This window comes from Lissotriton vulgaris, chromosome 1_1 (genome assembly GCF_964263255.1).
Source record: "Lissotriton vulgaris chromosome 1_1, aLisVul1.2, whole genome shotgun sequence".
Lineage (NCBI taxonomy): Eukaryota > Metazoa > Chordata > Amphibia > Caudata > Salamandridae > Lissotriton > Lissotriton vulgaris.
The window spans coordinates 467,524,011-467,540,266 of NC_141685.1; the positions used below are offsets into that span (position 1 = coordinate 467,524,011).

Below are 16,256 nucleotides of genomic sequence, written 5' to 3' on the forward strand. Positions count from 1 at the left end.
GTCCGGCCTGATAGAACAGGAAACTTGGGAATGTGCGTGGTCATTTCTGGTGGGCTGCACAAAGGAAAATGGGATTGTCTGAGATTGTCGTCATACGCTACTTTCAAAATGTTACACTGTCATTGGTCAGTTTGTATGCACCGAATGCTAATTTGAAATGTTGCCTGAGGCTTTATTTTTGACATAAAAGACCATGCTCCGCTTATTGAATTTGTGCAGTCTCTGACGAACCACCCGTGTGTGCTTCGTAGATCTCTGTTCCTGGTTGCAGCCAATAAACTTTGGTCTTTGACGTCATCAAGAAGTATCTCGTGTCTCTGTTTGCCAAGACAGGGGAACTCGAAGGTTTCAGGCGTTCTCCCTGACGCCGCTGGGTTCTAAAAACCCGGTCCTTCACTCTGAAGTTAAGCATCCATAAGCACTTTCTTGCGCAGGAGCTAGGAAGAGACAGCGCACTCTGGATATGGAACCACTGATTTTCTAATCTTAATGTATTTATCTGCTTGATTCAAATTGATGCAAATTCCTGCTAAATCAAAAACTTAATGTATTTACATGCTTCTTCCAAATTGATACATATATTTGCTAATTGAGTATTTAATGCACTTAACTGCTTGGTTTAAACTGCTGCATGTTCCTATTGATTTATGTGCAATATACTTACCTGCTGATTGCCTAGTTGAATGTATTTAAATACCTGGTTCTCTGATTATTGTGCAGCTAATCCAAAAATGGAATGTTCGAAGTCCTAATTTATTAACTATTGGAAACTTCATCCCCCTTTTTAATGCAAGAAGATAAAGCCTCTCTATTTTCTATTTAACTAAGACGGTGTGGTGTCATTTTTGGTGGGTTTGCACTGGGGTGTTGTAGTGTGTGCTGCGCAAGTACGTCACAATTGCCTTCTAGAGTTAGCCTTCCCCCTCTGTGCCATGCTACCCTAAGTGGGCCAGTGGTCCTGGTTCCAACAGTGCTTACACCGCCCATAGAGGTATCCACCAACAATAGGGATAGCAGGGATTCTGCTCAGACACAGAACTGTGCACAGAGACTCAGGACCTCAGTGAATCAGGGTGTGCCAAAAACTTACCTTAGTACCCAAAATCCCCTACCAGACTAGCAATCAGTGTCACATTAGCTCTTAGTCCTAAAGCAAAGAAACCAATGATTAGACACCCTAGAACATGCGACTTAGGTTACCTCAGGAAAAGTGGGAAACATGAACACTCTTTCGTTATACTCTCATACCAGTCCGGAACAGGGAGTAGAGGGAGACACGTGCAAGTTTAAAATATTTATTTTAAAGCCGTGATCTCAAGTGCAGGAAAGGGAGAAAACATGTTATAATGCTAAATGGAAACAGGTTAAATACATAGCTATATTTCACCCTCCCTCTCTAGTAGGTTATTTTATAACTACAGAAGGTCTCTTAGGCTTGCATAGGCGACCCCATACCTCAAGAATGAGCAGGAGTGAATCACATCAATTTCTGCACAAGCTCTCAGCATACAAATGTTCTCCAAGTGTGTTCAATCATGCCTACACAGTGCATTATTAAAGGCGCCAGTATCTGAGGTGGCCGCAGCTGCATATGTGTTATGTCTAGAATGTGCGCTGATCAGTTCGAACAACAGCCACAGTGTTGAAATAAACTTGAACGCCTCGGCACTCACTGTTCTGACTAACGTTACAAAGCAAGTCTAGTGATGTAGAAAAACAAGTTATTCTCATGTGAAACATAAACACTCAGCCTAACTCTAAACAATTTGTAAAGTGTGTGCCATGTGCAAAAGACAGCAGAAAGGTAAAATGGTGTTTAAACTTCTAAAAAGCTCATGCTAACTTAACACTGTGTGAATGCAAGGCTCAGCCCCACTACAGGGAGAGGGTGTCAATGGCTATTCAGTTCTGGCAGTCCCACATACAGCAAGCCCTGGCCTTATTTCAATCACTTAGCTTTGATATTATTCAGCACCTATGGAATTCACATGGAGGTCCCCCCGCCTGGTAGGCACCATGAAGCGCTGGCCAGCCACATCGCACACCGGGCCACCCAGTAGGTACACAACACAACACTCAAGGGCGTCTCTGCTACACCAATGTAATCCCCAGTGCCATAGCCGCCAGGGCTGGGTGCTCCAAAGGAGTCTGAGTCATGAGTTTTTAGGCCTCCTTCTTAGGCCCAGGCTACACTGCCACGACACGTCTCGAGTGGGGGAGCCCCTCAACCACACCCAATCAGGACCTCGGTAATCCAGTGCCTCTCGGAGGTGAGAACAGCATCCGGGGGCATCCTGATCACAGTGGTACGGTCCCTGGTTTCACAGCCGACAGGGCCAAATACTCCCCGGGGGGAATCTGCGTCCCACATTCTTATTTTAAGACGCCTCTCCTTTTAGGCCCCAGTCACACATCTGCAACCCGCATGGAGCGTGGGGGCCTGGCGTCAACGAGATGTCCACTGCCCAAGCAGCACCACCCGCGGGGGCTGGGAGCCTCTAGACGGCAGATCATTCCCAGATCAGCCTTTTTCACTCACCAGCTCCCACGATGGCCAAATATCACAGGAGCCTCCTGGGCAAGCGGCTCTGTTATCGTTGCTGCGTCTCCATTGGCCCCCGCCATCGCCACTGTCCATTCATGGTATGAAAGTGCGGCCCAGGAGGTCTCAACCGCAGCGCAAATTAGCAGGCTGGATTTGGTGTCCAACCGCCACTGCGAACAACAGTACCGTCCTCAAATTGTTGGTCTCCTCCTCACAGTCTTCCCTGGCCCCCGGCAGTGGCACACAGGCCCCAAACGATACATTGCAGCAGTCTTCACGCAAGCCCTGTCTGGGGGACCAAAGCAGACGTTTTAGGCAGCCAGCTGTGTCTTGATGCGACTGATTTCAGTATCTGGCTGACGGAGCCAATCTAACTTGCGTCCACCATAATGGCCTGCCTAGCACCCATACTTTTTAAGGTTTTTTCCTTGACTAGAGCCCACTGTCAAGAAAATTGATTTTACAAGTCGACCCAGACCAGCTATCTGTATTTGTACAGAATGTATGACGTTACAACGCCTACATTTACAATGCATGCTTTTACAATGCAGTTTTTACATCGCAACATCCTTTACAATGCATTCTTTTACATTACATGCCATTACATCGCATTTTAAGAAACTTCCTTTACAACGCATTCCATTACATCGCATTATACCTTTACAACGCATACCATTACAATGCATACCATTACAATGCATACCATTACAACGCATTTAGGGTAAGTGTTGGATAGTGTAGGGGTAGAAATTACTATTCTAACTCCAGTTAGTGCAACAGTAGGGTAAATGTTGGATAGTGTAGGGGTAAAAATTACTATTCTAACTCCAATGAGTGAAACAGTAATGTAAGTGTTGGATAGTGTAAGGGTACTATGCATTGTAATGGTATGCATTGTAATGACTTGCGATGTATTGCCTGCATTGTAGTGACATGCGTTGTAGTGACATGCAATGAAATGGCTGCGTTGTAATGACATGCTATGTAAAGGATGTTGCGAAGTAATGACTGCTATGTAAAGGTAGTGCGATGTAATTACTGCGATGTAAAGGTTGTTTCTCATTTGTACATACTTATTATGTGCTGATGCTACCTTCTGAAGTAAACAGAATAGTATTATGTTTTAAAATAAACATACTTGACTTGTTCTGCTTCTTCAGCGTCCACTGATACCAACAAAGCAGGCATGTCCAAAAACCATAGTGTTTCTGTCTCTGTTAAGAATACATCCACAACCTTATTAAGATCTTGCTCAGTCAGGTGTTCCCGGATCTCATCTCTCCGAATTTGTATATCTGTAAAACAAACAAAAAAAAGACACTACTAATCTGTGCTTTGGAAGTAGTAGTACTTTAGGAATGAAAAACTAAGAAAGACACGTTGCTATTAAGCGATTTAACTAGCGCAAGAGAACTACAGTCACAGAGTTCTTATACACTTGGATTTTTTTGCTCCAAACGTTAAACAAATTAGATCAGATTTATCAATGAAATAGGGAAAGGGCATTGCAAAGATGAATGTTCTGATCTGAATGTGCCAGCAGTCTCATTCCACTCTTACCAAAGCCTTCAAAGTTCTCTTGTGTTTTTTTAATTTTCAGAGTTCCCAATTCCAAGAAACCACATAACTGCAAAACCAACGCCCAAGGCGTGCACTAGGATAGAGGATCCCAAACTGGTCACTACAACCACAGTCTTAAGGACGCACACCCCTCGTTTCATTCACACAAATCTAGCTGCATGCAGGGGTAATGCTTACTGGTACCCATATACATTAGGTTAGTGACCACAGGTAAATGAAACTCCATTTTAATTTAAATGACCATGAATATGTGCCAACAGTAGCTACATTGGTTTTGCACTGAAGATTCCACCCATCAGGACAAGTGAGATAAAATCCCGAACATTACCATGCTCAGTATATCTCTCTTTAGCATTATCCTGAGATGATCTCCAACATTTTGTGTGTGAATGGTCAATCTGAGGTGGGTGCTGGCTGCTGCCCACAAAAATACTGAGAACAAAGAAGGCTCTAGTCCTAAAACCTCCTTGAATGGACCACTGTAAAAACAAGAGAAAAGAATGTGTCCAGAAGGACTAGTTTGCAGACTTTAAAGAGAATACCCTAGACCATCAATTCTAGGGTTCTTATTGCTTTATTTAGCTTATTTTAAATTATTTAGATTAGAAAAGCAAATAAATATTTTTTTCATGTCTTAGAAAAGAAACCTTCCATTTACAGAACACCGCATTTACAAAAACAAATGTTTACACAATATTATATTCCATTTAAAAACGAAAAAATTCAAAGACAAAAAATGACAAGTGAAACAAACTGAGACAATCGTGTGAAATAAAATTAACATTGAAAGTACAACACCAGTCCTAGTTTTAACATAAGGCACCAAGTGGACGTTAGATTCTTAACTAGACATTGTTAATTGTCCTGCCTAGGCCAAGAGACCGGGCGTTATGTCTTCAAAACAATGTTGCTTACACAAGAGGAAAACTCCTTACGGCACAATATATACACAATCCCCCGAGCTCACAAGAGCCAATGCGTTTCGAATCCACACAATTCATGGTTAGTTCATTCATTTGATTGCTAATAGTTTATGTAGCATGAATTGCTTCAAAACGTTTTGCAGCTGGTGAAGTGGACAACTGTGAAATTATTCTAGTTTTGTTCCCCAACATAATAGTAAGGTAATTATAGTTTTATTCCTGAGAATTATTAAGAAGTAGCAATATATTATCCTATTGGCAAGAAAGCACACAACAGAAAGAAAGGCAGGGTCACTACAATCGGCTCATGTTTGACTTCATTCAGATTACCTCCCAACATGCCTAGAAAGAGGTTTTGACCTTAAGGTTCTCAAAGAAACATAATGTACTAACTTCATTTTAAAATAATAAAACCTAGTTGCATATATATATATATATGTGAACAAGCTCCTTTCAGGAGTGAAACGCGTCATGGACGACACCATATCTTTTTATTTCATCTGTGTGAAATAAATATTCATTCTTCACTGGACAATATCGTTGCTGCTTCTTTTCACCTGATTTAATAAGGAAAATTCACGCTAAGAGGTCCTTACCTGATCTTCTTTTCACCACGGATTGGTGAAACAGGAACACCGTATATATGTATATATATATATATATGTATATAGAGAGAAGTGTGGCTCAGGGGTTAGAGGCGGCAGACCCGGAAGCTGAGATCGGCCCTGGACCAGGGTTCAATTCCCTGCCTCTGCGGGTCTTGGGCTCGAAAAATTCCACGGACTCGATAATTCTCGCTCCGGTGCCTTCTCAACTCACGGGTTCACACTCTGCGACTCTGGGCAATAGCTTGCTTAATCTCCACAACGGCCCCTCGCGGCGGGATGCCTGGCTTTCACCTTGTGGATACCCTGCCGGGGTTATCTCACAGGGGAATACCAGGACGGGTTCCCTAAGCAAGCGCCGGGAAACCCTTTGTGGGTAGCTGTGCGCTATATAAGCTCAAATACATTTACATATATATATATATATATATATATATATATATATATATATATATATATATATATATCCAACCTTCAGGTAGCACACAGAAAGAAAAGCCTCAGGAAATTCAAATAGTTCGTTTCTTTTCTTGAATACGAACAACTTGCCAACAGTCACCTCGCCAGGGCTCAGGCATCCACTGTTAAGTCAGACATGTTTCAGGAATCCAAATCCTTTCATAAGTGGCAAGATAAGAAATGAAAGGTCCCGCTGCAGACAAACCGTTTTAATTCAACACACCTGCCCAAGTGGGCGTGGCGCTCTCACAGCCTCATGGTGTTTGTAGTCCATCTCTATTTTCCGATGGGGTGCGCTTCCATACATTTAATTTTTTACAAAATAAAACCCTTGTGGGTTCATACAAAAGCCCCGGCTCTGTTACTGCTCTGCTTTGTAGAAGTTCACACAAACTTGTGCAGGCTGCAGCCCTGAACTGAAACCAGCACCATTTCCTCCCGATATTTCTATCTCCTGGCATGGAGCCAGAACGGACCTGCAGGGCAGTGCGCTCATCTTGAACGGCTGTGAAAAGCCATATTTTATCCAACCTTCAGGTAGCACACAGAAAAAAAGCCTCAGGAAATTCAAATAGTTCATTTCTTTTCTTTATTGCGAACAACTTGCCAACAGTCACCTCGCCAGGGCTCAGGTATCCACTGTTAAGCCAGACGCGTTTCAAAAAAATGAAAACTGTAGTGCAGATAGTTCAAAGTGGCACAAAATATGAAGACTACAGTCAAAAGATTTCGGGTTTCAGTAGTGACAAGAAAGGTTTACACATCAATTGCCGCAAATTAACGCAATGGAACAAATTTCCCATTCTGATGAGAATTAGGAAGAGGAGCCATAAGTTACTATCTGCTCAAAAAGCAATTCTGACTTTCTCGAAAAACTATAAATTGGCAATGGCAAAAACAGAAAAAAAACGTTGGAGTCAAAATCGTCTGGACCAATACTGCTTCTGTTGACACACGATGACAATGAAACACTGCAAAGATGAAGTAATGAGACACTTTTCAATTCGACTTGGGAAGCAGATGAAACTTAAACCAAGGCCAGATTTCTTTAGATCTTGAACTGAACTTAAGTTGAAAGCAAAACTTTTTGATTGAACGTCTAATGGGAAAAAACGAGATCCTCTTGGCATTGAATGGACATCATTTTTTTTAATGAACCACATCGTCTTGAAGGCCATTCAGAAATTATATATGTACCACAACATACCCAGTATTCTGAAAACGATGTACCAGACAACACAAAAAAATCAGCAGTATACTAACGAAAACAAATGGAGATTGAAATAATAGAGCATTGAATGCCTTTAACTTGTAGTTATTGTGCGGAAAAAGATCAGTCAACTCTGCTTCTAATATAGGTTTACACTAGATAGAGAGCAATAAACAAGACAGAGTGGGCAAGGAGACTGAGATGGTCCATTCGTGCAGTGATGCATTTAAAACTCCTGTTACCCAGCTGGTATTGACATCAAAAGTGACAAAATATGAAGGAGATCCAATAATGTATGCTTAAGTATAAACACCAAGCACTGGCATAGCCAATAGATCTCGCCTACAGCTTTTCTAATTTGTCTTAGCCATGTTGTACAGCAGTGTGGCTGCTATTCAGTATGGCTAAAAATTACTGGTGCAAAGTGGCGTGGAGTGAAGCCTTCTAACGTGGAGTTGAGTGTATTGTTATGAAGTGGCGCTGAGTTGAGTGGTATGGTGTGTTATGAAGTGGTATATAGTGATGTGAAATGTAATTTAGGAAGTATATTGTCGACCTAAAAGTATCCGATGGCCCTGATGCAGACTCTAGCATATGAGGGCTATACTCTATACTACTAAGCAACAAAGCCTCATTGCTCTCTTAAAATAACGATAGCATTGCCTCAACACTGATTTTATTATGAACAATGCACGGGCTGTTTGACGCTAATGTTCTACCCCACAACCGACCTCCGAAATTAAGACCGGACATTTTGACCTTACTACCAATGAAACACATAAATCAACGTTTACACCCTTGTTAGGGTAGGACAAAAACATATCTGAAAACATTCAACTTCGCTCCTAGAACACACAAAAGTTTAAAATTAAAGGCTGCACATTGTCCACAATGTCCACAGAAGTAGCAAATACTCTACCTCTCCCTACCTCGATCTCCTTCTCCCTCCCTCCCTCTACCTCCCTCTACAGCTCTCTCCCTCTACCTCCCTCTTTCTCTACCTACCTCTCCCTCTCTGTCCCTCACTCTACCTCCCTCTCCCTTTCCCTCCCTCTACCTCTCTGTCCCTCCCTCCCTCTCCCTCCCTCTCTATCTCTACCTACCTCTCCAGTTCTGTCCCTCCCTCTCCCTTTCCCTCTCTCTCCCTCTACCTCCCTCTCTGTCTCTACCTACCTCTCCAGCTCTGTCCCTCCCTCTCCCTCCCTCTCTGTCTCTACCTACCTCTCCGGCTCTGTCCCTCCCTTTCCCTCCCTCTCCCTCTCCCTCCCTCTTCCTCTACCTCCCCTTCTGTCTCTACCTACCTCTCCTGCTCTCTCCCTCGCTCTCCCTCCCTCTTCCTCTACCTCTCTGTCCCTCCCTCTACCTCCCTCTCCCTTTCCCTCCCTCTACCTCTCTGTCCCTCCCTCTACCTTTACCTCCCTCCCTCTACCTCTCTGTCCCTCCCTCTACCTCCCTCTCCCTTTCCCTCCTTCTACCTCTGTCCCTCCCTCTCCCTCTAGCTCTCTCTCCCTCCCTCTGTCTATACCTACCTCTCCCACTCTGTCCCTCCCTCTCCCTTTCCCTCCTTCTCCCTCCCTCCCTGTCTCTACCTACCTCTCCCGCTCTGTCCCTCCCTCCCTCTCCCTCCCTCTTCCTCTACCTCCTTCTCTCTCTCTACCTACCTCTCTCTTTCCCTCCCTCTACCTACCTCTCTCGTTCCCTCCCTCTACCTCTCTGTCCCTCCCTCTCCCTCTCCCTTTACCTCCCTCCCTCTACCTCTCTGTCCTTCCCTCTCCCTCCCTCTCTCTTTCCCTCCTCTACCTCCCTCTCCTTCTACCTTCCCCTACCCCTACCTCTCCCTCTCCGTCCCTCCGTCTAGCTCCCTCTTCCTCTAGCTCCCACTCTCTCTATAGCACCCTCTCTTTACAGCTCCCTCTCTCTACAGCTCCCTCTCTCTATAGCTCCCTCTCTCTCTACCTCTCTCTCCCTCTTCCTCCACCTCCCTCTCCCTCCACCTCCCTTTCCCTCCACCTCCCTTTCCCTCCCTCTCCCTCTCCCTCTCCCTCTCTGTCCCCTCCTCTCCCTCTCTACCTCCTATTACCTCCCTCTCCCTCCGTCCGTCCCTCCCTCTCCCTCACTGTCCCTCCCTCTCCATCTACCTCTGTCCCTCTCTCCCTCTACCCCCCTACCTCTCTGTCACTCCCTCTCCCTCTCTCTCTCCCTCTCCGTCCCTGTCCCTCAACCTCCCTCCCTACCTCCCTCTTCCTCCCGCTACCTCTCCCTCTCTCTACCTCCCTCTACCTCTCTCTCCATCTACCAGTTATCCATCTCCCTCCCTCTCTACCTCCCTTACCTCCCTCTCCAACCCTCTACCCCCTTCTCCCTCCCTCCACTTCCCACCCTCCCTCCCTCCCTCTACCTCCCTACCTCTACCTTCCTCTCTCTCTCTACCCCTCTGTCTCTGTCTCTCTCTGTCCCTATCTGTCTCTGCCCCTTTCTGTCTCTGTCTCTTTCCCTATCTGCCTGTATCTGTCCCAAGCTGTCTCTGTCTCTAGGCGCAATTGTCCAAATTCTGAATGTGCTTACATCCAGGTGCGCAACGCCCATTGGGCTCAAAGGGCTTAAGCCCCAACCTCCCCCACATTTACCCATTCATTTGTGGTAGCCCAGGCTGAGACAGCTTCCCGGGCGCGCACACAGCCTCACCTGAGTACTTCACAGGTCTTGCATTTACTTGTTAATGAGGCTGTGTTGTTTTTTTCACTCCTTCTTAGAGCCCATGCATCTCCACTTTGCCTAGAAACGACAAGGCAAGGTCCGTGCGCCGCCGATGAAGGCCTGCCGGGACTTTAAGTGCTTTGAACTTGTATTTGCTATTTTGTCAGCAAAAAATTACGGCAAACCTAACCACACAACATAGTATAGTTTAACGTGGCACGGTATGTGTGGAAATGCACCATCTTTTCAGATTTTTAAGCAAAAGTTTGGAGGGATATTTGGTGCTGTACACACACACGGTCTGGTTCCTGGCGCACATAGCCATGGCTGCAGCGCACAGAGACCCTACACTGCTGCACACAGGGGAAAAAAATAGAGGGAACATTGATATACATATATATATATATATATATATATATATATATATATTTATTTATTTTTTAAAGGGAGGGGTCACTGTTTGCAGTTTAATAAAGTAACATTTGAGGAGTCCATGGCACTGCAGGTGGCCTAACAAGGGGATACCCTAACAAACAGGATTAAAGGTAAGGCTGGAGTCATATTTTATTATCAGAAGCCACAAGTTGCAGTGCTCCACATCTGGCCTATAGAGTAAGGAAATCGCAAACAACTATGTACAACAATGTGTTTTACACCATTTGCGATTCCCAGTAATTCGAAAATTGACCTATTTCATCAGTATTCATAAGGTAGGTCATAATTTGCGACTTATTGGGAATTGCTAAAAACACAGGGATGGGGGCATGCTGATGCCAGCAGACCACTATGTCTGTGTTTTCTTTTAACTAAAGCAATTTTTTTAATGTAAATGCAAATGTAAAGGAAAATGGGATGCGTTTCAAAGACAAAAATTGTAAGTTTTCTTTTCATTTTTTAAGAGTAAGTATTGCTCTTAAAAGACGTTTTAGCATACATTCACAAGGTGAAAGGGGTCCCCTTGCGATCCCTTCTCGTTTGCGAATGAGTTTCCACCTATTTGAAGTAGGTGGTAAAATTTGAATGTTTGTGACAGCATTTTATTTGCAAATTATTCAAAAATACTACTGTGTCACTATTAGGAAGGGCTGCCCTTAACACACCCCTTCCTAATACCGAATCGCTAACCCAATTTGCTATTTGGCAATGTGTTACTGAATCACAAAATATGGTTTGGTACATGTAAGAAGGCTTTTTTGTGGTCGCAAATGGGCTGCTTTAATGAATCGGGCTACTTGCACAATCAAAAAACGATGCACATCTGGCCCTAAATTTCTATCCCACGACCTCTTGCCTATGCTTTCTATTAATATGACTAGAAAAAAAATTAGGGGTCAGGCCCAAATTACCCTCATATAGATGAGCATAAACATCAAGAAGATGTGAAAAATACAAAATATTACAGAGGGATCAATTCAAATATTTATTTGCATATAGGGATAAACTAAAAACCCTGATGTATCAAAATAATTTTGTTAGAAAAATGCATTCACAAATTACAATCACATAGGCATGTATCTCAAGATAAGGTGGAGCACAAACAGTATAATATCAACAAAATTATACAAACAAATGGAAATACCTTAAATTATAGTCATCTCTACATACAATACAATATACAATATATACATCACATATACAATATCTACAAAGACAAATACACAACAATTCCGCCCTACAAAAAACACAAAATACTAAACAATGACAACATGTGCACTCTTAAATCAAAGTGCTACACTTCTAGGTGGTCCTAAATCGCGCCAGAGGTGAATCACCCTCAGAAAATATTTATAAAGGCTCTTATGTTGAAATATGAACCAATTTGAAGTTTCAAACGGACTCCTTCATAGAAAAAATGTCGACGCAGTCGCAGTCGCGTTTCAGCCACTCGCTTCTATGGGCTTCCTCAGGACAAAGGGCAAGATTACACTAAAATGATGAACAAGATATATTAACAATACAATAATACGTTCTGCCAACAGACACACTATCCCATGCGTGACTTATTGTGAGAAGTTGGCCTGATATGTGGTGTTTCCAATTCTGGAACCGCCTTGTATCAGTCCAAACAATCCCTTCTGGTGTCTGGTTGTAAGTCAACCTTGTTAGACAAGCTATCCTAGGGGTAGCATGGACTAAGCAGCCTTAAAGGCTTAACTTAAGAGGTCGTGTTAAGCGAGCTGTTTTACCACATACAATCCTGTAATACCAAATGAAAGGACACCACACAAGTATATATTATAAAAATATATGTGTTTATTTCTAAATTAATCCCCAGTACTCTTTATGAGCAAAGGGGCACAAGTGTTAAATCAAAAGCACAGTATAACATATAAAGTTGCACAATTATGGATGAGGGCGGGTGGCCACTCAAACCATATATTAAAAAAGTGGTATAAGAGATACCAATCGAACAGTGGTTAGGCCTAGGGCCTAGAGAATCGCTGGGAGCAGTCAGGACTAGCAATGCTGAAGTCGGGAGAAGCCCGCAGAATTCGGGTGCAGCACGTAAAGTGCGGCTTGCACCAATGCAATGTCAATGGTGCGTAAAAGTTACACAAAGTTAGTTTAAAGAAACTACCGCTGAACCTAGAGGAACAAAACTTAAAACACAGACCCTAGAGGTGTGTACCAATGTGGGCACACCGGCGTTGCAATGTTACCTCACCCACAGGAAGTGGGTGCACAGGGTCGAAGTGGCGTCGGGTTTTGACACGCAGGCTCTTGGTGCTTGGAGCTGAAGATGCTGCAGGCGATGGGAAGCAGAAGTGTCCGGTGTGATCCAAGGGTGGATCTGAAGTGGTGAAGACCTGAAAGCAGAGGGGACAATGTTCAAAGTCACTGACCAGTGACCACCGTGGAACCAGACTGGAACCAGGCAAAGTTGGGTGCAAACAGGTGATGAGGTGTTGCTTCTCTCTGCAGTCACGAGGACACAAAGAGGTCAAGGACGTCCAGGAGTCGATAACGAGCTGACCTACAAAGGCTCTAGCTGATGGCGGTGTTGACAACTCGATTGAAGCAAACAAGCCTTGTCTAATGCAAGCCATGCAGGAAGTAAAAAAGGCTTATTACTCAAACCAGCAAGGTCAGAGCGGGTACTCCTTTCTACAGGAGCGAGGGCAGGTCTGGGGCAACCAGACCCACAGTGTAAATTGTAGGGTTGGTCGCCAAGATGGCCGCTGACCACATGGCAAGTGGCCGGGATGGCGAGTTGAGTGGCACAAAACAAAAGGGCCCCACGCAGATCGTGGAGATGCTGGAGGGCTGATCTTTGGTGTAAATGCTGCTCGGTTGTGGGGCTTCTCAAACCCCAAAGCACAAAGTCAAGTGTGCCTCGGGTGCTGGGCAGTTAGCGTCTTTAGGGTTTTCCAAGATGTCCGGTCCCACGTCTCTCGGTGCCTCCACGGGTCCCTTCTTTGCAGGGACTGTGGATCGGGCTGTGAGACGTTCAGAAAGCTGGGTCTTGTCAGGCTCTGCACTCGGGCTCTGGCGGGAGGTGGCGGCAAAGCAGACGTCGAGGTGCTGGGTGGTGCCTGTGTTCACAGGGTGGCCCCTCCTAGGCCTCAAGGGAGATGCTCTTCAGTCTTCTATTCATCAGAAAGTCGAAGCCCAGTCGTCTTCTTAGTTTAAAGTTGATTTCAGGATGATCTGAGTTGCATTGGCACTGCTCCCACTCTTATTCCAATCTGAGGGGTGGATCTCCTGCTAGGTCCCTCCCTATGGGTGGGACCAGGAAGGGGGGCGGTTACACCCTCTTTCCTTTGTCCAGGTCACACTGGAGCTGGGGCTGGTGTGCCCCAGAACCGGTTTGACCGGATTATGCAAGGGGAAGCCTTGTGCTCCCCAGGCACTGTCTGGTTTCTTTCAAACCTCCCTGCTACAATCCACTATCTCCTGTCTGGGGTGGTGTGACACCTCCCTGCGACAGGAAAGCCTTTGTCCAGGCCTCCTCTGCTGAGTTTCGGTCAGCAGCAGGAGGTCAGACATGTGTCTGTGGCAGAAGCATCCATTTTGTGGATCTGAGGCTCTTTTAAAAATCAATTGCGTTTTCGCAAAAGTAACATGTTGTCCCCTCTAGAGGGGTGGAATGCTACCCCTGTTGCCAGGACTGGCGAGGGGGTAGTATTCCAATTCGTATGACATCTTACACAACATGTTTTGATAAAGCCAAACCAAAGTTGACATATAACCGCGAGGATTATAATGCACTTAATAGTATATGGTTTGGCATTATCCCGGAACAGCTAAGGGAATTGGTCCCGACAGCTGCAGACAGGCTCAGCTCACGCTAGAGCACCATCTCACATTAAACCACGTACTCTGCCTTCAGGATTGTTAAGGCCTGTCATAGGAGTGGCTCACAGGTTTATATGTGTCCAGATAGGTTTAGATATAGGCATACTATATCTAAGCAAGGGCTGATTACACCACCTTGCCCCAGCTGAGTGATCAGCCAGTTGTGTCAATTTTAGATAGCCAGCCAGGGGTGGCAGAAGATATGCTACAGCCCCTGGTAGGCCTTGGATGCACCTATGCCCTGGGCACCTTATAGTGCTCTGTACAGGGGCTGATAAGGTGACCCAAGCCAATCTAGTTATGCACCTAGGGTACATGGAATCCATTTTACAGAGAGAGCAGATAGTTGACCTGGTTCCCTGCTAATCAGGGCCCCAGGCTAAGTCGAAAACCAGCTAAACACAAGGCAAAAAATCTGGGGTAACCATAGTCAGGTAACCACCTTCCTACACAACCCCCAGCCCCCCATCCCCAAACGAAAGGAGATAAGGCTATCCTTGGCCAGGTAAGCCTATATTGCCTGAGTGGCCATATAAGGAAGTACCTGCACTAGCATGGGTACCCCCTGTCTCATGGTCCACTAAGCAGTCCCTCACCCTTGGGGTATCAGAGGGTCTCCACCATAGGGAATCACTACCTTGGGTGTGTCTTTGCAAGTTAGAAGGCTGGTTTGGATATGGAGTTTTGAAGTGAGGCTCCACTAATTTAGGACTCAGCTTTCTCCAATTATCTTCCACCATGTGTGCCCTTCTCTCTTCAACTGAGTTGCACTGTGCTCTCAGGGTCAGCCTCTGGCTACCTAAAGCTGGAGGCTGGGTCCCTCTGTTTGGCTTGCTGGAGGGACAGTTCAGGTTTGGGCCCTTTGGGTCCCAGGTTTGGCTGTGCCCAACAGAATCCATCTGTGGGAGGTCCCTAACTACTTTTAAGGTGGCTCCCTCAGGAGTTTCTAAAGTTTTCACCTCACTAGGGCTACTAGTTTTGGTGCCCCTAATCTGTTGATGGGGGTGCTTTATTTGACAGGGGGCCCTCTGGGTCTCACTGTCCTTCTTGTCCTCTGCAGCCCTGGGCTGACTAAGGCAAGGTAGAGAGGGGCAGGTTACCTGATCCAGACTGGGTCCCACCTGAGAAGGGTCCACTGCCATCAGAGGCTCTGTCAGGCCAGGCCTAACAACCTCTGGGGCAGTTCCTTCATCAGGGGTAAGATCAGTTCCCTGAGGAGGCTGATCCTGTCCTAATGTCTGGTGAGGGGAAGATTTCTCTTCCTCCTCCATGCTCTCAGTTTGGGTGGAGTGATCCATCATTTCAGGCTTCACAACAACCGTATCTGTTTGAGTTTGGGCTGTGGCCATCACAGCACCACCAACCTTTTCAGGAGGAGACTCAGTTTGGGTTTCTGCTGTTATCATAACAGCTTTGCTATTCTGTTTTGGAGGAGCTTCTGTTAAAGATGGGGCAGAGAGTTGCTCAGCCCTACCAACCTTTTCAGGAAGGACATCTTAGGTTGGGGCTGTAGCTATTACAGCCCCACTAACCTTTCCATTGGAGTTTACCATTCTAGAATGGATTTCCTGTTCAACCTCAGCCAGGCTGAGATTTCTAAATCATTACCCAGTAGACAGTCTACAGGCAAGTTTGATGACACTGCCACTCTCTTTGGGCCAATGACACCTCCCCAGCTGAGACTTACTACTACCATGGGATAATTTGTTTGGATGCCATCAATGTTTGTTACCTGGTATGTGGCACCGGGTAAAAGTTGCTTAGAGGAGACTATACAGTCAGGCACCATGGTGATGCTAGCCCCTGTGTCTCTAGAGGCTTCAACTTTCAAACCATTGATGATGGGTTCTTGTCTATATTTGCTCAAGGTATTTGGGCAATCAGAGAAGTTGGCAAACCCCATGCCAGTCTCATAAACAAGATCATTTGGGGATGGGGAC

At 45.3% G+C, this 16,256-nt stretch overlaps 1 protein-coding gene across 1 annotated transcript in view; it reads right to left on the reverse strand.

Annotated features, from left to right (window-relative positions):
- The window catches only part of DNAI4 (dynein axonemal intermediate chain 4), a 641,148-nt gene that overhangs the window by 540,549 nt on the left and 84,343 nt on the right, over nucleotides 1-16,256 (reverse strand). Inside the window, exon 5 of the mRNA XM_086953805.1 lies at nucleotides 3,684-3,840. Within this exon, the coding sequence (XP_086809931.1) occupies nucleotides 3,684-3,840 (157 nt within the window). The remainder of the gene's footprint in view (nucleotides 1-3,683; nucleotides 3,841-16,256) is intronic.